This window comes from Festucalex cinctus, chromosome 1 (assembly GCF_051991245.1).
Source record: "Festucalex cinctus isolate MCC-2025b chromosome 1, RoL_Fcin_1.0, whole genome shotgun sequence".
Taxonomy (NCBI): Eukaryota; Metazoa; Chordata; class Actinopteri; order Syngnathiformes; family Syngnathidae; genus Festucalex; species Festucalex cinctus.
Window position 1 is genome coordinate 46,928,788 of NC_135411.1, and position 24,651 is coordinate 46,953,438.

General features: G+C 38.9%; 2 protein-coding genes across 3 annotated transcripts; both read left to right on the plus strand.

Moving 5' to 3' along the window:
* The first annotated feature begins 213 nt into the window (after nucleotides 1-213).
* On the plus strand, nucleotides 214-21,817 carry agfg1b (ArfGAP with FG repeats 1b). Of its 2 annotated transcripts, XM_077538413.1 has the most exons (12): nucleotides 214-582; nucleotides 10,852-10,945; nucleotides 11,194-11,309; nucleotides 13,359-13,491; nucleotides 13,566-13,722; nucleotides 13,828-13,935; nucleotides 14,722-14,860; nucleotides 15,124-15,203; nucleotides 15,340-15,432; nucleotides 16,837-16,998; nucleotides 18,630-18,724; nucleotides 20,770-21,817. In XM_077538413.1, the coding sequence occupies exons 1-12, from the start codon at nucleotides 416-418 to the stop codon at nucleotides 20,827-20,829; spliced, it is 1,404 nt and encodes a 467-aa protein (XP_077394539.1). In that variant the 5' UTR covers nucleotides 214-415; the 3' UTR covers nucleotides 20,830-21,817. The 2 variants fall into 2 exon arrangements, with proteins under 2 accessions (XP_077394539.1, XP_077394545.1); XM_077538419.1 differs by lacking the exon at nucleotides 13,828-13,935 and having other exon boundaries at nucleotides 215-582.
* A 499-nt stretch (nucleotides 21,818-22,316) lies between these two features.
* fbxo36b (F-box protein 36b) lies at nucleotides 22,317-24,626 on the plus strand. Its single transcript, XM_077539319.1, has 4 exons — nucleotides 22,317-22,440; nucleotides 23,384-23,492; nucleotides 23,751-23,923; nucleotides 24,217-24,626. The coding sequence occupies exons 1-4, from the start codon at nucleotides 22,345-22,347 to the stop codon at nucleotides 24,484-24,486; spliced, it is 648 nt and encodes a 215-aa protein (XP_077395445.1). The 5' UTR covers nucleotides 22,317-22,344; the 3' UTR covers nucleotides 24,487-24,626.
* Nucleotides 24,627-24,651: the final 25 nt, after the last annotated feature.

The window sequence follows — 24,651 nt, forward strand, 5'->3', positions numbered from 1 at the left end:
TATGAATATTTGGAAAGTGTATGAAAGGCTCTGAGTAATTAATGTTTAGTTAGCGGGACCCTGAAAATTTACCATTTTAAGTGGTCCCTGTACTTTATTAAAAAGCTTTGCTTTTTTTTCCTAGCTTGGCATTGCAATATCATTCCGTCCTGCGGGTGGCGCTTTGACTGATGAACCCGTTCGGTTTATTTCTTTTTTTTTTTTTAAACCGGAGAAGAAGAAATTAGCCAGTCGTCCAGCCTGAGCTCTGAGCAAGGTGTCTCCTCTCCTGCCTGCCTGTCTCCCTTCCTCCCTCCCCGCCCGCCCGCCCGACTGCCTGCCCGGCCGCTGCCGTCCAACGCGGCCCCCCGAAGACACATACCCCGTTCCAAGTCGTTAAACAAACCACTCTACCCGGCCACCTCTACATTCCACCATGGCGACCAGCGCCAAGCGAAAGCAAGAGGAGACTCATTTGAAGATGCTCCGGGAAATGACTAGCCTTCCCGCGAATAGGAAATGCTTCGACTGTGACCAGCGCGGCCCGACCTATGTCAACATGACAGTGGGCTCTTTCGTGTGTACCACCTGCTCCGGCATCTTGTAAGTCCGATTCTCATTTTTGTTGTCCACCCGGTGAGGACGGGGCGTTTGCCGGGAAAGGGAAAGCAGGGAAGCTCTGCCGGTGGCTTGGCGTTCCGTTAGCACGTATGCTAGCGTTCAAGTCGAGACAGATTGGATGCTAATGCGTACATCTATGTAGAAGCCTTGCATTAAAAAGTGGAGTCTTCTAAGACAAATTCAGGCTGAAAATTATGTGGATTAGTGGGATGGGGTCTCATGGGTGTTTTTGGTGTGGTCATGGTAAGGACGTTTAGTGGTTGACACAGGTGGCAGAAGTAATCAATCACTGCACTCGCAAACACCGATTCCATTTCTTAAATAAAACAGTGAAGACTGAAATGGATAAAGGTAGATTTTTAAAACTGTTACTTGTTTACAATAAAACTACACGACGAAAGGAGAAGTACTGATTCAACTCCTTTACTTGAGTAAAAATAAATACAATACAGTAAAAAGTACAGACTAAAATGTGCGTGAATAAAGGATTTCTTACTTCAGTCAATTAAGAGTGTCAAAAGCTTTCACGCTGTCTTTTGATACTTGTGTAGAAGAAAGGGCAAAAATACTAAAGCTGAGTTGAGTTAATAAAAGAAATGTACAGACTGGTATGTATGTATTTGTGTACAAAAGTAACTCGAAACATTTGTAAATCAAGGTAACGTTTCCGATTGAAATGAATGGAAAGGCAATTAATCCGTTCCAGGTCTGAAATTATATTTAGTATTTACCTATTCAGTTTCAATGTGTAATCCAAGGTTGTTTTGTTGAACACCAACCTACTATGCTGTTGAATTAAATACAAACTATGATCCTAAAGCATAATTTCAAGCTCACAACATTATAGGGATGAGTATTAATTCTAATTTCCTCAATCAATTTGATTTCCAGTCACAAGAGTTCAGTTCGATTTGATTTACTTTACTTCAATCCAATATTGATTAATTATGGAACATCAAGTCTTCTTAAATATCAAGGACATGAAAAAAACAAAACATTAAATTCCAAATTAAATTTTGCGGAGAAAGTAACTGGTTAATTGAGTTAGAGTTATAAACACTTAAATGTTAAACAAACATTGGCATCAGCAAGGATGAGATAAATATTTTCATAATTTTAATTAAAAAATTGTCAATATAAATTAAAAATATTTTGAATTGTCTTAAAGTACAATAAGTCAGGTCTTTTATCAATGTAAGAAAATACTTTTGAGTTCATGTGAACAGTAAATGTCAAGAAAAAGTAAAATACAAAAAAAAAACCTCAGCGTTTAAAATTCTATTGTTATAAATTTATGGGAAAAAGAGATTTTAAAATAATCTATTCATGGTTGTATGCATCTATCAGGCTCGAACGGAAAAATTGATTTGATATTATTTGATTTTTATTATTATTTTTAAACCCAGCCCTACAACATTACACAAAATAAGGGCTTAATAATAAATAGTATTTGCATATCACCATTTGATAAAACGCAATCCACAATTTGCAAAAGCTGCGATTTAAATGGTCATTATTGGGACATGGGTTTAAGGTTTGGTTTTCAGGTTTTGGGATTTGTACATACTTGTGTTGGTGTTTGTTTATTATTTTCTCTCACTTATTAACACACTTATTAATTGGCCTACTAATTTGCTGTTTAAAGCTGGTTGGTTGCGCGCTGCTGAAATGATGTTGTGAAGCCAGACTTGTATGAAAAGTACTGTGCTGTACAACACTGACTGAAGCACTCTTTCTGCTGTTTGGACACAACATTAGGTTAGTGATTAGCATAGGCTTCAGTTCCTCTGGCCTCTCTTGTTTGATGTTGCATGCTTAGGCTCCTACTCATGACTGGTGTAGATGCTTATTAGAAGTGTATTTTTTATGCCGTCATGGAGGTGAGGATTAGTTATAGAGGAGAGAACCTGTACCACGGGAGGATAATGTTTTGCTGCGGCGTACCCGCTGGCAAGTGCAGCGCATGTTTGGTTGAGGTTGTGCAAGACCTGTCATGGTGGCATGCCACTTCGGATTGGTGAGCTTGGTGGGAGAGAAGAGGAAACTGTGTTTGTGTGAGTTTGCTGATACAACAGATTCTGGCTCAGTCAGGAGCGTCACAAGAAAATGAATCTTTGACCATAACGTGATCACATTGTGTGGAATAGCGATTTTGATCAAAAACGATAAATCGTTTAGCCCTACCTGAGCTCACAACTGCCAACGCTCTGATTCACTGACTCTCGTGTCACTCACTCCAGCAGACATCACCTTTTTAAAGCTAGGCACACTCAGTCACAGATATAATGTGGAACATAAGGTGGCACTGAGTGGACAATAATAATACCTAGGGATGTCACGATATCAGAAATTTAGTAGTCGATGCCGATACCACTGAAATTCCACGATTCTCTATGCCATTTCGATACCACGGTAAAAATAGAAAATAAGCAATAAATTCTGTACTTCAACATACATTCTTTTATTAGAAGTGAACAACAAACAATGATACTGTGTTCTTAATTAAACAGAACAATTGGCATGTAGTTTTAAAGCATTAAGTTAAAATACTGTGCATTAATGTATTAAACAATAGAGTAAACAATAAAATAAAAATACTGTGCATGTACTAGCTAAGTACAGTAATAGCACAAATAATGTATAAAGCCTACAACAATCTACTCTGCCATAGTATTCAGAAGCCATTTGAAATTAGAGCGAGTCCTTATATGACATAAGGGGTACAAGTGTCTACAAAAAAAAAAAAAAGAAAATCAAAATAAGAACAAATATAAAGTAAAGGTGTGTTTCTGTAAGAGGTGTTAATTTGTGGAATCATTTTGGTAATGACTTGAAAAGATGCAAGTCAATTGTTGAGTTTAAAAAAGTGTTTAAAAGTAAAGTTCAAGAGCATCATTGTAATGAAAGTGTAATGAAAATTGTATATGCGAGTATGAGGCTGTATTATTGTGTATGCCTAAGAAATTCATGTACATACGCTACTGACTAATGTACGTATGTTAAAGTGTAATTGTCTACACGTGCAGGATTACACATTCTTTTATTGTAATTTATTAATTTACTGTATTTAATAATGAAATAAGTTAAAAGATACAAAGAATAAGGAGTAGGACTAGCTAAGTTTTTAACTTCTTCCTAGTCCGTTTGGACATGTAAACCATCACAAATAATTGCTATGAGTTTCTTCTTTAAATTATTATTTGCTACTTGTTTATGTTTATATGTTATGTTTATATGTTCAATAAATAAACAAACTAAGTACTAAACACTAAAATACTGTAAAATGAAAAATGCATCACAGAGCATGTAGCATTAAAAAATACAAATCTCATACTGTGCTTATTTACCAACCAGTTGTAGCACGTAGCCTCACACACACTCACAGTCACACACACAAACAAACAAAATAACGAATAACGTTTGATATATTTTTTGAGGGTTGTTTAATGTTACTTTAGGTGATTCAGTAAATTAGCTGCCCGGCAACTTTACCTAACTTTATTATGCGGGACAGACGAGGCTGAACATAACGCTAACGTTACTTCGCCAAGCAGCTCATTGAGTGTGGGGTCATCATACTAACATTATTAGTTTAGACATGGACAACAATGATAACATGGGAATTCAAATGCACTTGCCTTGAATACTTTGTACAAGTCTGGATGTCCATGTTTCACTAAGTTGGATGTGTTCCCCTTTCGTCTGGAAACGGTTTCGGCATCTCAATCCCTGCGCATCAACCTCAAATCCAATGTACTTCTTTACACGACTTTGGTGTTTTTTCTTCTCAACTAATTGAGGGGCCGCTGCAGTTGAAGACGACACAGGTGTGCGGGCTACTGTCATGTTGCACGCATGTTGCTCTACTTCCTTGTTATTGTAGCAGCGGATGGGTAGTCACGTGACGTCATTAGACGTAACGTGGGTTGCCAGTTAAGCGCCCATATCCACCCAGTTTACATGATGTAAACTTGTGTGAGTGAGTACGTGTGGGATTAAAAAATAATAATAAAATAAATAAACACCCCCAGAACAACACAAAAGACGCGGCCAGATATGCCGCCTCGATACCAATCGGTACTTCGGGTATTGTAGAAAAGGAAGTACCGTCACATTTTCAGAATCTTGGCATCGACTTGGCACCGAAGTATCGGTTCTTGTGAAAACCCTAATAATATCAGCACCTCACATATACAGTTTGTTGTTTATTCTGCATGTAAAATGAATTTTTATCTGATTAAACAATGGAATAATCAGACAAATAACGGTTACTAAAAATATTTGATAGTTGCTGCTTTCATAGAGCGTTACCTTATAGAAATCTACTTCAAATAATTTCTTCATTCTATGAGGGGACAAAGGGAACTGCAAAGTTGCATTAATCAGCATTCTCACATCCTTCCACAATTTCTGCTCAGCATAGGCGCCGACCTAACCTCTCCAGTATTTTACCTCCAGTGTTGTTTTTAAATCCCTTCCCGCAGGCAGGTTTTTCTAACCTGGCAATAGCCAGACTGATATTGCGCTTCACTCAAGGGAGTTCTCCGCAATATCCATCTAGTACCTCTCCACGGTAATTTGCTCGGTAAAGGTGGGACATTGTGTACAATAATTCGGTCTGATTGGGTAATGCAGCATTGTACACGTTTGTTTAAAGGAACACTTTACTTATTGATCCATTTTTAGCAGCAAAAAGTTGCTACTTTTTCAATAATTAATTTGGTGACGTGATTATTTTTTTATGTAATAACTTTTAAACCGATGTTAAAATGAATCGAACGCCGGCATGTTTGTTACACGTGACTAAATAACCCGGATGTTTACGTCACTAGTGTGTAAACGCTACACGATGGAAGCGCTATGCAACGCAGCCGTGCATCTAGCGTCAAACCCGGAAGGATTAAACCTTATCGCTTCGAGCCAACACGACAAAATAACCCTACCGAAGGAAAGTCTGCCTTGGATGTGAAAGTTGTGGCGCCAGATGGTCTTTTCGGGCACAAAATAAACTTTAATGAACGAGTGAATCAGGCGGTGGGTGAGTGGTGCTCGTGCGGGAGCTGCAGGAATGGACAATCCGCTAATGAATGTGTGCTGTCTGGAAATAAAAGAAATCGAGGATCGGTTCCTTGCGGACAATCTCAACTGCATCCTGGAACATCAGACATTCAACATGGCAATACTAAATAGACATTCTCAGGATAGCTTTGGTTGCGATGAAAGATGTGAAGAAGAAAAGTCTTGGAGGAGCCAATATCCAACAGGTAAAGTGACACACAGTACGAGCAATGCAAAACGTGTGGAACTGACAAACTATTTCAGGAAAAAGAAAAAAATAGTAAAATTATATGTATCGTCGTTACAGCGCCCAACCTCCCCTAGCTGTTTTTCTTTTTCTTTTTTTGCGTAGCGTCCCGATGATGTAAACGAAAGCTTGCAAGAAGGTTGTGTATTAACCGTGTTTATTTATAGACAAAATGAAGTAAGGAAATGCGAGACGCCGTTACCTAGGCTGGTTATCAATGGTTTGGATCCGAACGAAATTAATAGAAATGCAAATGAAACTGGAATGCACCACAGGAAGAACAGCGGGACAGAACACAAATGTAGTACGTCGCACATGCCGATGATAATGACACTAATCCACATTCAATAAATTTTTTGTTAAAATAAGATTATGAACATGGTCAATTTGTGAAGTATAAACAACTTACGAGCTAATAAAACATAACGTCCGCGCCTGCTTGTCCTTGCCGGGAGGTCGACAGCACTTAGCAAGCCATTTTCTACGCAAATAGTCTTTTTTTTTTGGGATAACATACCAGTGTGCTCCTCGCGGGTTTTTCCTTGACGACACCTTGCAAAATTTTGCAATACAGTAAGGCATAAGTGACGTTTGTGTCTTCCTCGTCGTTCTGTCTGCGTGAACTACTGTTCGCCAAGCGATTATACACACTTGTTACGTCACCACTTGAGGGCGTTCCAACACGGAAGTACTTCTATGTTGAAAAAAGTTAAATAAATCAATATTGGGGTGTATTCTTCAGCTCTTATGCATGTTTCGTAGCTAAACTAACTATTTACTGCCAATCAAGCCATACATGTAAAATTAAAGGTGCCTTCCTTTAAACCAATCATGAAAATGTGAAAATGTCGTCTTTGTTCTTTGTCGGGGGGGGGGGGGGGGACATCTTACCAGCTAGAAATGCACGAAGCGCCTCTCGCTGTTCACCATTCAATAAGGAAACGGTGAGTAATTCAACAGAGTTAATTGTAGCGTCCATTTGTCCATTTTAGGTTTGTTTGTTAGCCCCGGTGTCAGCTCTGGCTTCCTGGTTTCGTCACAGTTCTATGTCCTGCCCCAAACACAATGTCGCTCTGTGATCGGTGGAAATCAACGGGCTCCGTACAAATGTATTCTTCAGATCTTGTGAACTCACAAGTACCGCGAGAATTCATCTTGCGGGAGAAAGGTTAAGGTTTTTCCCACCAGGACTTCTCTACCAACCCTCCACTAGTCTTCTGGGAACTCTCTCTCAGCAGCCTGAAGCCTCCCTAGCAGCTTTTTAACAGACCTTGCATGTTTTGACAGGCACAGACTCATGTCTTTCCAAGTAAAGAGAAGACCTAAAGCGTATGATTTATTTTTTTATTTTTATTTTTTTTAAGTCTTTAAACACACCTTCGAAATAAATACCCATTTAAACACATTAAAGCAGCTATATAGAAGATTTAGAATTTCAAATCACTACTGCCACCTGTGACTGAAAACAACTTGCACGCTCGTACACGCTGCGTGAACTAGTACGTGCACGACCTCATTACTGAAGACTGGGCTCTTCATATCCAATTAAACTATGTTTTCAGAGGTAAGAAGTTTTATAATGTTATACAAAGCTGGCCACTTCACGGAATGAGACTCTCGATCCCCACTAAACAATTGATGTCCACGGGACGTGCAGATCATATTGCTTTAGTCGGTCGAAGTCCAGTCCTGTGCTGTACTCCAAAACGATGTGCAAATTACGTCAATTAATTGGACCTCATTCCGACGTCAATATGCAGTCACATATTGTAGTCACCCCGCTCGACAGACGTGAACCTGATTCAAGTCATTATTAGTTTGTCACCCCCAGGCTAGTGTCATTGTGCATTAGCCGAAAGGTGGGCTGTTATTTATTGAAATTGACGATTGAGAAAAACATATAGACCCATTCACTGCTTGGTGTGATACGGCCGTGAATGTTATCGCCATTCAGTAGTAGTGTTCACATTCCGCTAGCATAATGTAGATACAATAGGTTGTTGTCACGGAGGAAAATAACACAACATTTATCCTGATTGAAACGCTGTTCTTTTCCAAACTAACAAACTTAAAATCTCAAAATCAGTAATCATGTCTAAAGATGTACATTATAAAATGAACCTACAGGTGTCACTTTTTGTAGATGTAAAAAGCAGGATTGCAGGGTACTGGAATTCAAGAATCTTCAGCAAAAATGGTGAGGTGAAATACTACTTTACAGACCCATTTAAAAAAAAAAAAAAAAAGAATATCTTGGAAAAGTAGAATAATTTTCATAATTCCATTAAAAATGTTAATCTTTTATCAATTATAGATTCAGGGCCCACAATTTTAAGCAATGCATAGTACTAATTTGTGTATTTTTACATAATTTGGGCTTCCAGCTTGTAAAAACCACGAAAACAGGATTTCAAAAAAATTACAATACTGTGAAGAAATCAACATATATACTTCTCAGTGTTTTCAGGGGAAAATAAAAAGACAGAAATTAGGATCACATCAAATTTTTAAAAAATATGGTCTTTTCAAAACAGTATAACAATCTTCAGTATTTTTTTATTTATTTGATGTGATCCTGCATGCATATATCATCTTCCAGCAGGACCTGGCCTCTGCCCATTCTGTCAGTAGAACCAAAACCTGCTTTGTTGCCCATGCCTTCACAGTGCTTGAATGGCCAGCTAACCTTCCCGACCTAAACCCCATTGAGAAGCTATGGTGTTTATCAAGAAGAAAATGGGGCCAACCGAAGAGCTGACAGCAAACTTCAAGGAAACCTGGACTTCCAGTATCCCCAGGCAATGCTACGGTGCATCGAGGCAGTGATTAAAGCAAATGGATTCCCAACCAACTGCTGAAGATTGACAGATCGTTTTGAAAATACAGTACCATCCGTCCGTCCTTCTTTTTTTTTTCCCCCCATTGCAAGCCACTGAGATGTATACATGTTGATTTCTTCACAGTATTCAAATTTTTTGAAAGCCTGTTCGTGAGTTTGACAAGCTGGAAGCCTGAATAATATAGAAATATTAAAAATAAACAATGTAATACTTTAATTTGTTTACATTGTGAGCCCTCAATCTGTAATCAATTAAAGTTATTTTTTTTAATTGAATTATGGAAAATAATCAACTTTTCCATGATATTCAATTTTTTTAGAATGGGTCTGTACTTTGTTTTCACTTCAGTCTTTTTTAGAGAGACACTTGATTGGGATGAACTTGTCACTTTACTTATATAATGGGATCGGATGTAAAAATGATGTCAGCACTAAAATTCACAGCCCTAAAAAAAAATTCAGTAGTGATTTCATATATGACTACATTTCACACATCTTGTGCTGCCCACTGGGCGTGACCTGCTTTTTTCCCCATCTCAACCTGTCACGGCCTCGATGGAAGGAGGTAGGGCTGGGAAATAAATGGAATTAATTCGATACATCGTCATTTTAAAAAATTGAATCGTTGAAAATTTGCTAGATCGTGAAATCGAATTTTGTCTTCTGGATGATTAAAAGCTGTTCTTATGTTCTGTTACATCCAAATGCTTTTATGTGATGTAATTTTGTGTTAAAACTGATCTAGAATCAGTATACTTTACTGGTGTCTGAACATTTTGCACAGGAATTATTTTTGAATAAATGAAACCTTTAAGTAAACGTTTGTTGGATTTATTAGGTTAAAATCGATTAAAATCGTCCTGAATGACTGCAAAAATCGAGATTTTATTTTTGGGCCATATTGCCCAGCCCTAGAAGGAGGCAAGCATCGTCATGTTTCCTGGCTTGTTTTGTCACCTAATGCCTGAAAACAGTGACCAGTCGTCACTAACACATGCATATCCACATTGCTGCCGTTGTCCACCGCAACCTAAATTAAATATAAAAGCAATCGACACATATTTTGGGATTTTATTGATGTGGGCCCTTGCTTGATTTTAGATAGTTTCCTGATTTCGCCAAAACAAATGGGTGAAATTGAAAATGCATGCTAGTATCATTTTCCTAAAAATACATAATGTTTGAGTGAAAAATGACTCATCCACTGGATGATCTCTTTAACACTAGCACAGTAGCACTACTAGAATTCTAAAACAACTAGATCTCCCAGAGCAGTCATTTTGACGGCTTGCACACCCGCCTAAAAGTAAAAAGTAAGTTTTACTATGGCGGACTAGATCCACAAACAATTTAGAAATCTCGCTTGGCGTCCACGACAGTGATGGCCTGTCACGTTTCTTCTTAACATCTCTCTGTTAATGGTCGATTTAATTGAAGAGTAACTTTTAGTGAGTTTCATGCTGTTCAATGCAGTGCGGACAGTGGACGATCTTTTCCAAACTAACTATAAAAATTCTGCTTACTCACTCGACTTATTCCTCTGTTAGAATTTTCTTTGTATCCTGTCTTTGCTTGATATATACTGTATGCTTGTCGAACACGTCAGCGATGTCCCTTTCTCTGATAGTTTGTTTTGAGACTTACTGGTGACACCAGGCAGGTAGTTTAAAATTGTCACCATCTTCAGAGTCAGGTCTGTTGGACTAGTCAATAGTCATGACTCATGTGTATTCAAAATGCGCAACCTGGTTTGTAATTTTGTGTTGCGGGGGGTTATTTTTATGGTTTATCTGTTCAATGTTCTCAATGTTGTTGACATTCTAGTCATGACTAAGGCTTGTATGTATAAACCCAAGTGTGAGGACAACTCAGTTCTGTTGATGCTCCACACATTAAACTTTCCAAGTGATTTACTCGTGATCATTCAGCTTTGGTTTGAATTCAAGGAATGCAGTGGCAGTAAATGCATGCCACAGTTGTTTGGGGTTGTATTTAGGAATTTGTGTTTTTTGCTGCTGAGCTGACACACGCACACACACACACACAGCATTGGGTTGCATCCAGCCTCTCTTATATTTTAGCTAACAAAAATCCTCTCCCCCCACAGGCGAGGGCTGAACCCCCCACATAGAGTGAAGTCTATCTCTATGACTACTTTCACACAGCAAGAAATTGAGTTCCTACAGAAACACAACAATGAGGTAACAAACACTCACGCAACATTGTCCAACATTTTGGAAGAGTCGTGATGCTCTGGCTTTAATTATGAAGTCACGTTTTAGATTTTTTTTTTTTTCATCTTTATTGGCATTCCTTCTCCTGACTTTCCCCCCTCCCATTTCTCGTCATCTCCTCCCCCTCCCTGCTACTTTGTCTCACCTCTCTCTTGGTCACCCCCACTCAAATCCACCCCCTTCATTCCTCTAAATGCCCCTCCACCCCGCTATAGGTCTGTAAACACATCTGGTTGGGCCTCTATGATGACAGGACGTCAGTTGTTCCAGATTTCCGGGAGCCACAGAAAGTGAAAGAGTTCCTCCAGGACAAATATGAAAAGAAAAGATGGTATCCTAAACTTAAAGTTGTGCTTGAACGCTTGCATACCATTGGGGTATGTAAACTTATGAGCACAACTGTAAATGTACAAAAGCTAAACGTCGCTTAATGACACAAAAAAGATATGAATTGTCACCAAAATTCACATGAATATGTCTAATCCTGTGAACTTGGACCTCTGGAAATATCAAAACAATTGCCGCAGTATTTTGGATTTTATGGTCATTCATTATTTTTCTCACCATACAGTGCACTCAAATATGAACTTACAAGCACAACTGTTTTTGCTTTTCTTTTTATTTGGTCTGCAACAATAAGATGTTGTTTAGTTAATTGTTTTGTAGTGTTTTCATATGAAACAGTCATTTGGTTGTTTGCAACATCTATTGTACTGTTGGATTGACAAGGTTAAGTAGAAATTAATCTGTAATTTTGGCACTTAGTACCTGGGACTTCAGTAGGGGCTGATTCCATCTCTTAATACAGTAGTACACAATCATGAATCCATGTTACATAAACTATATTCAGTAGTTAAATTATTCAACACTATTGGGTACTGTTTGGTCCGCTTTAAACGGACCAGAGTTCGTTTCCCACGCTGGTCCGGACCTTTTGTGCAGGTCTGAATACATACAAACGAATCCTGGTGCGGACCAAACAAGTGGACCTCAAAAAGTGGGTCTCGGTCCACTTCCAAACGCGCTCGGTGCGGTTCGCTTCGCAGTCTGAATACAAACCACGGCTGACCCGCTCCAACTGCAGGACATATGCGCCTTTTGGGGCTTAACAAGCCACCGTAGCCGAGCATCTTGTGGTGGAAAGTGGAAACATTGCCCGGTAGTTAATATTGTGCTAGCTTCATTCATAAATCATGCGTATTTCTTTTAGCCACGCTGCTGTCATCATGTTGTGGTGGGGGCGGGGCACACGAAGCGCAACGGCTTCTCTGACGCCGTTCCAAAATTAGAAACAGCGTTGCGGAACCTCCGTTGAATGGGCTGCTCTTGACGCTTGCATATATATTAAATCTAATAACGCCACAGATATGCCTAGCAGCAATGCAGCACGTCGGAATGTCATGTTTTCCTCTATTTCCGGGTTTCGTCATGCGTTCAGCGCTCGTCATTTTTGTCCAATGGGAGCACAGATCGTCACGCGGGTCGACGTGATGCTGCAATATAGTCCACTTGTAAAAAGCACAGTGTGAATAGTACGAACTGCACCAAACGAAAAAAAGAGAGTCCGCTTTTGGTCCGGACCAAACAAACGACTTTTCTGGTCTGAATTCACCCTCACACACCACCTTAACATAAGGTCTAATAATAAATAACCTGCCAGCACAAACTGACATGACATCATAGATGGACAAATGTGCACTAACATAAACTGTATTCCGTCATTAAACTCACCTTTTGGCATTTCTTTGCAAAGGTAATTGGTAAATGCTAGGGAATACAGGCAAATTCTAACCACAGTAGACTACACGGGCATCTATGCATTTGGGAGAGGAGTAGAAACTAACTTTCACTTTTGACTGCACACAAAGTGCATTCAAGAACCGCCAACCAAATGGGTCATCAAGAATCTATCCGATGCTGCCAAATAATTTTAATTGCTTCGGTCTGAACACAAAATTGACATCTAAATGAAAATTGGAATATGCTAATTTGAAAGTGTGTTGTTCAAGTGCAATGTATATCATCTGTAGCCGCTCAGAATCAGTATTTATTGAACAGCATTAATATGACAAAAGAAAAATCAATAAATACTCACCAGAGATTCTGATTATTATGTGTCCTCCTGATTACTACAGACATCTTTACCTCATTGACCTTGACCATAACAAGTTTGCTCTGAATAACCATTGAGAGGAAGGAAACATTATGTCGCCAAATATCAGCTCCTTGGCTTTGTGAGGAGGAATTTGAAATAATATTGTTAAAGAAATAGTCCCATTGGTCATATAGTTTAAATTAAATGAGCCAACACAACTTATTGACTCAGAAGGCCCTGGGCAGAAACCAAAACAGATTTTTTTAATGTCTCCTGAATTTGAAGGTACGTTCCTCCAGACCAGGCCAGGTCAGTCATAAGTGTCCAGGCATCTGGCTCCTCAGCCAGCAGCACTGGCAGTACCCCGGAAGTGCAGCCTCTCAAGACCTTGCATCTCAACAAGACGCCACTTCGTCAAGTAAGTAATGGACATTGAATCCCACGTTGCAATCTCTTCAGAAATATGAGTTGGGTAAAACGTCTTCTGTCCAGTCCCCTGGGTTAGGGCGCACCCAGGCTCACATCACAGCCCAGGAGAAAAAGTTTGACCTGCTGTCAGACTTGGGTGGTGACATCTTTGCTGCCCCACCCAACCAGGCTGTTGCTTCCACCAACTTTGCCAACTTTGCACATTTTCCAAGCCAATCAGGTAATAAAACAACCAACTGTGTTCCAAAAACGTAATGTACATCCTGTCATCATTCCATTCCATTACTCTTTTATTCATCGTCCAATTTTCCCTTGTTGGCTGCAGCAACTCAGGGTAATACAGACAGCAACTTTGCCAACTTCGATGCATTTGGAAACACTGCAATTCCATCCCATCTGAGCACCTCACCCCCCACAAAGTCCTTTTCCACAGGTACCCTCCCCCCTCCATCTCCTCCACCTTATCCATATTCACTCATCTCACCGTTTCATTTCTTACATTCATACGTGTGTGTATATATTCATTTCAAAGTGTCTCATCCTCAATGCGATAACTGTGGTAGCTCGTCATGTTCGCCCACCCCGCATTGTCACGTTGTTGTGACCGTACCGTTTTGTCATCGGTGGCTTCAAACAAGGGCTGCTCTGGCTGCTGTAAGCTAGAGATATATCACTGATATTGGGCATTTTGACAAATATCGGTATCTGTCTTTTTTTTTTTAAATCTTGACGGCCAGTATAAGCTAAATTTAAAACCATTTTAATCCCACGGAGCTAATTATTTAAATATTCAGTTCACTTTGTAAGAGATGCTACCGACCTTGGGAACCTTCTGAACCATTTGTTTTTCTTTGACATTAAAACAAGGAAAGGTATTTTTAAATTTTTTTGTGAAAAAAATATTTACTGTAGGAAACTAGAGAGAGCCATGGTATTTACTTGCTTAAGTTTTCATTTAACTTTTTAAGACATACTGATAACCTTGGGACCTTTTTTTTTTTTTTTTTTTTTTTTAAAACTAAAACTGAATATTGGCTTCAAATACCTGTTATCGGCCTCCTAATAATTGGCATCGGTATCGGCCCTGAAAGAACCATATTAAACGTAGCCAGCCAATTGGAAGGACAATAATGAAGTTTCTAACTCTGTAAAAATATAGCATGTCAGAAAAATATGCATGTTTATATTTAAAAAAAACAAAAAAAAACTATTTGAACAGGAGGAGGCGTGCCAATTCCGTCCAGGTCAAGTGCGCTCCCCATCCAGTCCCAAACTGGGAGCTGCACAGAGGATCGCTATGCTGCTCTGGCCGAGTTGGACAACAAGTTAAGCTCCTCTGCAGGCAGCAATGTGCAAGGGTGAGAAACTAGTGGACATACAGTACACTCAGCCACATCACTAACTCACGCACAAATAATTTTTTGTTTTTCTTCTTTCTTTATGGGAGCAACACTGCTCATGTTCAAAATACTTGAAAAATCTTGAATTAACTTTAATAATTTGAGTATTTACAAGAAGGCAGAAAAATGTTTCAAGTATTAATGAAAACAAATAAAAGATGCATCATGATTTCTAGGAATATGAAATGGATACAATAAATAACACAGGCTTGTCATGACAGGAATTTATTTGGTCCAGTGCTTGGCTCATCTCCAGCTCAGAATGCACCTGTTCTACCCAGCATGCAGCCTGGCTTTGGAGGTGACACGTATCATAGTGATCCTTTTTTTTTTTTTCTCTCTCTAGTGATTTTTGCTGTTGTTGTTGTTGTTGTTGTTTTTTGTCTTGTAATGGGTTGGTCCAAAACTTGCTTTTTCAAATCGACCCTTCCATTTAGGTGTCCCTTCCACAAATCCCTTCGTTGCTGCGGCTGTTGCCTCAGAGATGGCCACCAACCCTTTCCAGGCCAATGGCAGAGCTCCTGCTGCAGGTGTGTGCACTTTGTAGCACACATGGACATCTTTTTCTTCTTTGGTACTAAGTTGTGGTTAGGAAAGGGCTAGGCGAAGTATGCAACACATACAGCCCACTGCTTTTTTTTTTTTTTTTTAATTGTATTTTTTTTTTTAAATTTTTTTAAATGCGGCCCACATTATCACCACCAGGAGTCCGGTAATATTTGTTGTGTAATTTACCATTAATATTTGTCACCTTAACTTGGTTAAGTAAATGTATTTATTCCTTTATCTCATTAAATAATTTAGGTTAGTTGATTTATTGTAAATAATAACATGAAATATATTAGTAAAATGAAAAATACTATTTATTTTTTTTGTATTGTATTAAAAAAATGCATATTTTAAATAGAAAAGTTGTTTTGCAAGTTGAAACGATTTTGCATACATATTTCAAATGTCTGTTTTGACTTAATTAAATGAATTAAAATGTATATCTTCATAAGTAATTGTTTTCATGAAATAAGAGCTTGGTTTATTTACTTTAAATTTATATTTTTTTGTACTTTATAGAATAGACTTCAAATTAAATTAATTTTAAATGATTTAAAAAAAAATTAGAATCATTAACAATTTTATTTTTAAAAGAAACTATTTAACATATTTTTGTTTTAATTAAATTTTGCCCCCTATTTTTTTTAATTGCGAATTGTAATATATATTTATATATATATATATATATATATATATATATATATATATATATATATATATATATATATATATATATATATATATATAAATAATATTATTATTATTATTATTATTATTTTATTTTTTTTATTAAATACACACTAACTGGTTAATTAGCAAAATCCACCTATTTTTGTCCATGTCAGGTGGTGGTCATTTCGCCACTTGCATTCAAATGGAAAATGTTCAGGGCTCAGGTCATGACCAATCACAAGTCACCTGTTTTCTGAAACTGAGCCATGATTGGTTGCTACCTGAGCCTTGAGCAAGTGCGCTGTCATTTTCAGTTAACAGTGACAAAATGGCCGCCCCCTGAGATGGATAAGAATGGGTGGACCTTCCCGCTTAACTGATATTCCACAAACGTAATATTAATCCGAATGCCACGTTTAGACTAGTGGGGGGCACACAACATATTGTATAGAATTTTTTGGGGGGTTGACTTCTACTTTAAAGTTTCTCATAAAAATCGAGTATTTTACAACACACTTGAACTTTTTCTTTTTTTTAACCCTCATTTATGAATGACCTGGCTCCTCTGTCTGTTTCCAAATTCAAATGTGGCCCTTGAGCACAAAAGTTTGCCCACCCCTGAGTTAGACGTTCAAGAAAGCTTCGATAATTGCCTGTGTTCTTAGACCTGTTTCCTCCTTGTGTTGTGTTTTTGTTGCATATGTGTGTTGTAGCCGCCTCATTTGGTACTGGCTCTATGAGCATGCCCGCTGGCTTTGGGAATTCGTCTTCCTACTGCCTCCCGACCAGTTTCAGCGGAAACTTCCAGCAGCAATTCCCTGGCCAAGCCCCCATCCCTTACTCTCAACCTGGGGCCTACCACCCTCAGTCTAATGGTTAGTGGCCTCCCGCATCCCTGTGTCCTTGTCACCCCACGCAGCAATGAGTTCTTTGCACGCATTTGTCAGGCATTATGATTTTCTGAGCATGGTGGCTATTTGCCTTGGGAATTGTCGCTTCTGCATGCAGGGAACTAAAAGTCACATCTTGTCAGTAGCAGTTACTGCGCGATGATTTGAGTTTGCATATTGGTTGTCAGTTCATTGAATGCTTTTATTTGTATCACGGGTTCTCAAACTTTTTGGGTCCAGGGGCCCCTTACAGGTGAGAATTTTTCTTAAGGACTCCCTCATAATCCCATCGTTGATTAAACATGACTAGCACATGCACGGCTAATTGCCATTGGAATTTTCAAGTTTCAACCATAGGGATGCAACGATTCACTCAAGCCCTGATTCGATTTTCAGCTCATATCGGAGCTGTTTCCTTTCTTTATAAGCACTGGTCTCGTTTTGGGGGTACTTTGAATAACTCTTTGAGTTTTTTTAACAGAGTATGTGCTCGGACATATTTCCCTGAATTGACTTGTACAACGACCGACATATACTGGTAGTTTTGTTTACAGCAGAGACATTAGAGAGACTATGAGAGGCTATGGTTAACATGGCGTTGTGAATCAATTATTTTCTTTTTTACATTGATGCATATTTTGAGCGGTTTGAATCAAATTTTGAAGTATCGTTACATCCCTATTCAACCAAAAATATTCGTGACCTGGTTAATAATCAAATTGAATGTTAGGAATGTTAGGAGTTTTTAAGACTGAAACAGTGTATTTCGGAAAATAATCATCTTTTAGCTAATGCCACGTTAATATTCCTTTCATTATATTATTCCCCTTAAAATTGTATTTTAAAACTTTTTTTGTTTCTTTATCATAAAGTTGCACCCCAATATTCTTGTAGGAATTTTTCTTCCTATATTTTTTTATTAGAGTTTCTTATAATGAAGAAAAAAACAGTCGTTCATCTCTGTTTTCAGTATGTCACAGACTATATTATTAAGAGATTCAACTGTAGTCCTACAGATTAATAATAATCAATCAAATTGAATGGAAATGGTGAAATGTTAGATTAATGAACATATTGCTGGTGTTGGGCAGAAATCTCCTAAATCAAAATTTGGCAAATTTTGTATTTTTTGCTCATTTTTACGAATTATGAACCTATAGTGTTGAAAATGGCTTGCTGTCTTTGATGATGCAATGTTAATGGTTGAACAAATGTTGACGTTTTTGGGGTCTCCTGAAGGGTGACTATTTTGGAGGTCCCAGATTTTGGCCTTATGCGAGCGATAAATGAACCATGTATAACAATAATACACTTTTTAAAATGATACAACATACTTTGTTGCAGATTATTTTTGCCAAGCTCAAAAATATGGTTTACAGACTCCGAGTAATCTGGGGAACCCATGTTGAGGACTGTTAGATACTGTAATTGAGGGCCAAAGGCTCAATGAACAAGTTTTGTATTTCCTTTAGGCCTCACTCAACTCCTAAATACAATTCGGCGTGCTGGGGCTTCGTTTCCTCTCACCTCATCCTTACAGTTCAACTAGCTCCATAGAAAACAATTATTTGATAAGTTTTATCAAGTTCAAGGTCCTGTTTGTCTTTCTTCCTAAGGCCCTGCATTCCCAGTCTATGGTCCAAACAAGCCCTCCATGACGCCGTTCGGTCAGCCTGTGGCTGGTCCTGGCATGTCCAATAACCCCTTCATGGTGAGCATGAGCATCTTGTGAGAGACAGAACGTAGATACGCATTTGTAGCATCATTCCCACTGTTGGTGAGTACAAATACAAGAAAACAGCCCGATTTTAGCCCGACAGACGTGGCGCGGACAAACGCGGCATGTCGTAAACGATTTTGGGTTGTCTTGACGTACCGTCGCCCGTGTAGTGTGACACATTCAATGATTGGTCGCCTGTTGTCCGGGACGGCTCACGACCATCACGACGAAAGTCTAGCATGTTAGAATTTTTGCTCGTCTTGACGCATAATGTGACATACCTACGTCGTCGTCCGTTTGATTCCACAGCATTAACCAATAGCGAGAGGGAGCGAAACGTCAATCATACACTAAACAGAACTTCATAGCTCTTTTAAATTATTTATTTATTTATTCATTAATTTATTTATCCCCTGGATTTCTCATGGGATGGGGCCAGACAGGTGCAACCTGGGGAGAAAAAAAAAGCGCCCTGCTGCAGCGCTGCGGCTGCATGCATCCATGCAACCCATCGTCAGGCAACGGCGACATGAATAGAGGACCAAAAAAAAAAATATATATATACATATTGTGACTGTTGTTCTAATAATTTCAGAAATTTGGGCATATGAGATGGGCACATATTTAGTGAGGATCGATCACATTTTTATATAGTCGGGCCAGGCCTCGCCGCCTTAACTGTCACCGCTATCACTTGAAAGTTTCCCCCCTCGGAGTGAGTGGCCTACAATCCAATGCACCGTACTAAAACAAGTCAAATATGAATAAATGAAGCAGTAAAAAATACTCAAACAATATAATATTTCAGTGTTTGATAAAATAATAAAAGAAGATGTCATCCCGCAAATTAATTAACAAAATCAGCTATAATTACCCCGGCGCATATAGGCCTAAATAAATTAAAATACAATGTTGGCTACTAAATCATATTTTAAACACTATTGCGGAGCAGGGAGCGCAAGCAATGCTCTCACATCACACTTGTCCCATGCGTGCTCCATTCACCCAAACACTCCCTGTCCATGCCTCTTTTTTTATTTTTTATTTTTCTCCACCTCCCCGATAAACAGTGGCCGACGCGTCTCTCTTGGCAAGACAACACGCGATGATCGGCTGGTGTCTTATCGAGTTCAGACTTGTAGTGTGACTACACGCCCCATCCACGACACGGAGCGAATTTATCGGGTATAATGTGACAGCGCAACTGTCGTGTAAGACAAAAAAAATCGCGTACTCTGAGCTCGGCATAACTGGATGACTTTTGACTTATCCTCCCCACATTTGAAAACAGATGTCTGTACTTGACTTTGTCAAAATAGGCTAATTTTTTCAACCATGGCAAATGATGACATGACAAAAGTAAATAAATACAGAAATAGAGGCCGCTTCAACTGTGGTTTAGATCTTGATTGATTGAGTTTTTAGGGTCTCATAAGGTGGGGAAAACAAGCAGGGCAGCAACATGGAGAAATGTAAACTCGGGAGCATCAACAACAATGATACAACAGATTCAGAGAAGCAAAATCTTCCCCATTCATGGCTATTCTTCACAGAAATCCTTTCTTCATATCCAAGAAAGAAATGTTGAAAAATGTTGTCTTGTGCCAGCCTAAAAGCCTGTTGTTGTTTTTTTGTTGTTTTTTTTTAAGTGATCTTTTTTTTTTTTTTTTTTTTTTTAGTGGGGTATCAGTAACGGTATATTAACTTGATTTAATGCACTTTTCAGATGTTAATTTAAACTAGTAAGTGTTTTAATCAGTTTGTGTCTTTAAGCATGTGGGATTTTTTTCAATATGGTTGGATTTTACTGTATAATTGACAGTTAAAAACAAAAAAACAAAACAAAAAAACTTGTTACTTTGTCCTTAAGTACATTTCAGATGATATGTCTTTGACTTCTACATGAGCACTTGAGTTGGATCAGCACTTATCAGCCTTTTTTTTCCTCATAACAATATCTATAGTTCTGCTTAAATAGAGACCGTCAGTAGTTTTGCCACCTCTGCTCATTCCTGTGACTCCTCTTGTCATTCCAGGCAGGAGCCCCCACCGGGCCATTCCCTTCAGGGGGTACCTCAACCAACCCGTTCCTGTAGCGCAATTCCCAGTCCTCATCACCAGAGGGCAGCATGCAGCACATTAGTCAACACACCGTTAAGTCACACTATTAGTGGCACTACATTTCTTTCCACAGTTTACACTATGAAGGAGAACAAAGGACTTTATTGAAGACTAGGGACTGTTAGGTTGAATATGTTTGGACTATATACATTACATTGTTTAAAAAAAAAAAAAAAATGTTTATGCCTTTACGCTGTGTGCATATCATCATTTGTAATCATATTTACGTATGACGTATAATGAGGACTCTCTTAACAAAGGTGAGAAGGCGCACCATGTATAAAAACCACTACATACTATTTTAAGTAGTGGTTTACAATTTACCAACAGGGTTCTAACTATATAAATCCGTGATCTGGGGTTTGACCCAACCACGGAGAAGCAGGTTTTTTCATTTCAAAAAGGGATTTGTTTTTGTTATTCTAGCAGAAATGCTACTAAACTGGCACTTAAGCCCACCTTGTCCATGAATAGTCTTCACAACCAGAGTTACGTTCGCCTGTAACCAATAGGAGCTTGCAAAAATGGTGTTAATGCATCCAATGCAGTTGTTGAAAATTGTGAAACCAAAGGTCACCCAGGCCAGACCTTTTGAGTCACTGAAGGCAAGTGGGCATGAGCACAAATGCAGTAAAGCGTCTAGAACGTTTGGATACATTGTGCAAAATGATCCAAATAACCCCTCGCTGTCAGATGAGCAGGTCTCGAATGTTGGCAACGTGCGAACCATGTTAATGTGAGCTTCCTCAGCGTGGGCCCGACTGCATTCAGGTCTGAGTTTGCTCTCAATCTAGGCCTCGTTTTATTATTGGTTTACTTTGACTCTGGACATGTATTAGGGTCCCAATTGTGCCGCTTGTGACTAACAAATTTCATGTGTTTCTTGTCTTTACAAGAATAGCTCAGTCAATGTGTACATATATAAATATATGTATAAATAAATTAAAAGATTTTTAAATACTGCATCTTTGTAGTTATTTGAGTAAGTTATATGGTCAACTGTACTAGGGGTTCTCAAACTGGGGTCCCCGGATAATAATGTTTCGTTAAAAAGGGCAGACCTGCTGGACATATGGGGACCATGAAGCCAATAAAACAAACACCCCTCCTTCCTACCTTAAGTGTAGCTTTGGGCCAGTTAAAAGCTCTGACATGATTGTGATGCAGCACCATATAAAAATGACATCAATGCATGAATAGTCTTCCCCCCCAAGACCAGAAGGTGTGTCGTCCCCATACCAACACGAAACTTTAATGGAAAATTGACTGTAATTTTAGGATTGTTATGGGATAAGCCTACTTTATAAAGTTTGAAGCACTTAGTAATATACTTGATTACCTCTCGTGATTAAATATACTGTATTGATTTGTTTTGTTAATTATAGCCAAGATAAATAAGTAAGACATCACGTGGCGTGTTAGCGGTGCGTGTATTCTGTGCATTGCATACCATAGAGCGCGGTTCCTATGGCAACGTAAATAAAACTGTAATGGCGTCGCTGCTGACAGATCCGCTGTTTGAAATCTCTGGACGGGGTCCCGCAACAAATCAAAACTACTATAACTTTGTCATTACCAAGACAGACGTAAGTATACACACTTGAGTCGTAATTGCCAAAAGTTATTTTCCCCGCTTTTCTGACTTTTGCCACTTTTTTACTCCCCCCCTTCCCCCAGTCTCTTAACGCCGAGTGCAAATGGCCGTTAGCCACGCTCGTTTACCACAACTGTTCATGTATTAATAAAACAGATAACGATGTATTTAAAAAAAAAAAAAAAAAAAATAGCACTGTCACAGCGGTACAGTATTAATAATAGTGTATAATTGTACACTACACTTTACTATGGGCAACATTGTGACAGCATCAGGCAAAACTGATATTAATGTTATTAAGGACATAAAACAACTGCTGCAATTGGCTGGCAACCAGTTCAGGGTGTACCCCGCCTACTGCCCGAAGCGGGCTGGGATAGGCTCCAGCACCCCCGCGACCCTTGTGAGGAATGAGCGGTTAAGAAAATGAATGGATGGCTTAAAACAACTGAAATTTCAAAATGAACAAAATTAGCTTAGTTTCCAGTGGTTTGATGTTCTCTTGCGCAACATGTAGGCTACCTGTATGCCAGTGTTTCCCAACCTTTAATGAGTCAAGGCACCCATTTAACATCAGAAACCCCCATAAAACAAAAACGACATAAAAAAGTATACATACGGTTTTGATGTAATGACCTCGTCTCAGTTTACTCACAAATTCACTTCGTGTGAAATCTGGGCCTGTTAGAATTATACAACACTATTCTTCTGTTGTATGACTGACAGTTTAAAAAGTACATTCTGCCATCAAATATGTTTCTATATGTCGCTGGCATAATTAGACGGATAAAAATACATTTTGTTTTTTGAGTAAACATTCCATCCCCCAAGCAGCTCAATAAAATGAAATTGGATTTGCCTCACAGTGGTTGGGGAACCACTGCCTTGTGTTTGTTGTGTCTCCTGGCTATGTATAATTTGTCTCATACTTGCAGGTGATTTGGAATTGGTGGATGATATCTCCGCGAGCTGTATACAGGCTTTCAAAGCCAGGACAGCTGATTATGTCTCACGAGGATTTCCTGGAAGACAGCAAGCTACAAAGTAAGGACTCTGTATGAGGAATTAACATTTTGTGTTGCGTTAATTGTCCTCATACAGAACTATATAGAAATTTACTTAGATTGAAGTTCACATGTGATCTTGAGCAGATAAGTGGTGGAACACTGATGTATCGGGGAAATCTGTAATGTAAGAATGTAAGCATGTACATGTAAACATGTAAGCACAATCTAAGTATCAATAAAGTCCACGTAGTCTATTTAAAATAATTTGTATTGGCAAATGTCATCTTCTTTGCAGGCGAGCTCAGGACGGTCTTTGGCCATGGTGCCTTGAAGTACACAAAGGCTCTATGCCAAGGTCATTTTGATTACCTGGAACGTCTCCCCGACGCTTTACTTCTGCAGATCGTCAACTATCTGGAGTTAGAAGATGTGGGTCAGCTCGGACGAACTTCGCACAGGTTCAAACAGGTAAGTTCTCCCATGCACCAAGATAAAAATGTACCATGAACAAAAACAGACTTTTTGACCTGTCCTTCATTACAATGAAAACTAGAAATAGATATACAGGCTAATTTCCAGCTATGCTGCAGTTCACTTCTTGCAGTCCAACTATAATGCAATATATAATTCTGTTAAATGTATTTTTTTGTGTCTTGAAAAAGTGTTCCAATGTAATTAAAGCGTGATGGGCTATTTTAAGCTTTAGGGGCTTTTGAATTCACAGATAGTATTGTACTGTACTTTACAACTCTGTTCGTTAGTTATGTGGCTCAGAGGAGTTCTGGGAGCAGGCAGTTCGGCGGCGCTGCAAAACAGTTTCCCCCGAGGTTCCGGCCCTGGCGCGAGAAGTTGGTTGGCGCAACATCTTCTTCACCAACAAGTTGCAGCTACAGAAGCTCATCAGCCGCCGCCGGCTGAGGGCCGAAGAAGAGAAGGCCGCGCTGACTCCTGAGAAAAGGTCAGAGATATCTTGTTCCGACCTAAAATCAGTCACTGAGGTGGAACACACAATGGAGAGAAGAAAGCACTAACGACTGTTGTAGTGATTTGCCACTCCTATTATTCACAGTCCTTACAGTATTTCATTTAAGTGTTCAAATTCTTTGGTTGTATGGATAATGTGTGCCATCTGAATGTTAACACCAAAAATAAACATGAAGTAATACACTGACGAGCAACATTTTTGTTACATTATT

Excerpts from the sequence above, each read along its gene's own strand:
- agfg1b (XM_077538413.1), top strand. The coding sequence starts at position 416 with ATGGCGACCAGCGCCAAGCGAAAGCAAGAGGAGACTCATTTGAAGATG. Across the intron at positions 583-10,851 it reads ACCACCTGCTCCGGCATCTT|GCGAGGGCTGAACCCCCCAC; the intron begins GTAAGTCCGATT and ends CTCCCCCCACAG. Across the intron at positions 15,204-15,339 it reads CATGCAGCCTGGCTTTGGAG|GTGTCCCTTCCACAAATCCC; the intron begins GTGACACGTATC and ends CCTTCCATTTAG.
- fbxo36b (XM_077539319.1), top strand. The coding sequence starts at position 22,345 with ATGGCGTCGCTGCTGACAGATCCGCTGTTTGAAATCTCTGGACGGGGT. Across the intron at positions 22,441-23,383 it reads TTGTCATTACCAAGACAGAC|GTGATTTGGAATTGGTGGAT; the intron begins GTAAGTATACAC and ends TCATACTTGCAG. Across the intron at positions 23,924-24,216 it reads CTTCGCACAGGTTCAAACAG|TTATGTGGCTCAGAGGAGTT; the intron begins GTAAGTTCTCCC and ends TCTGTTCGTTAG.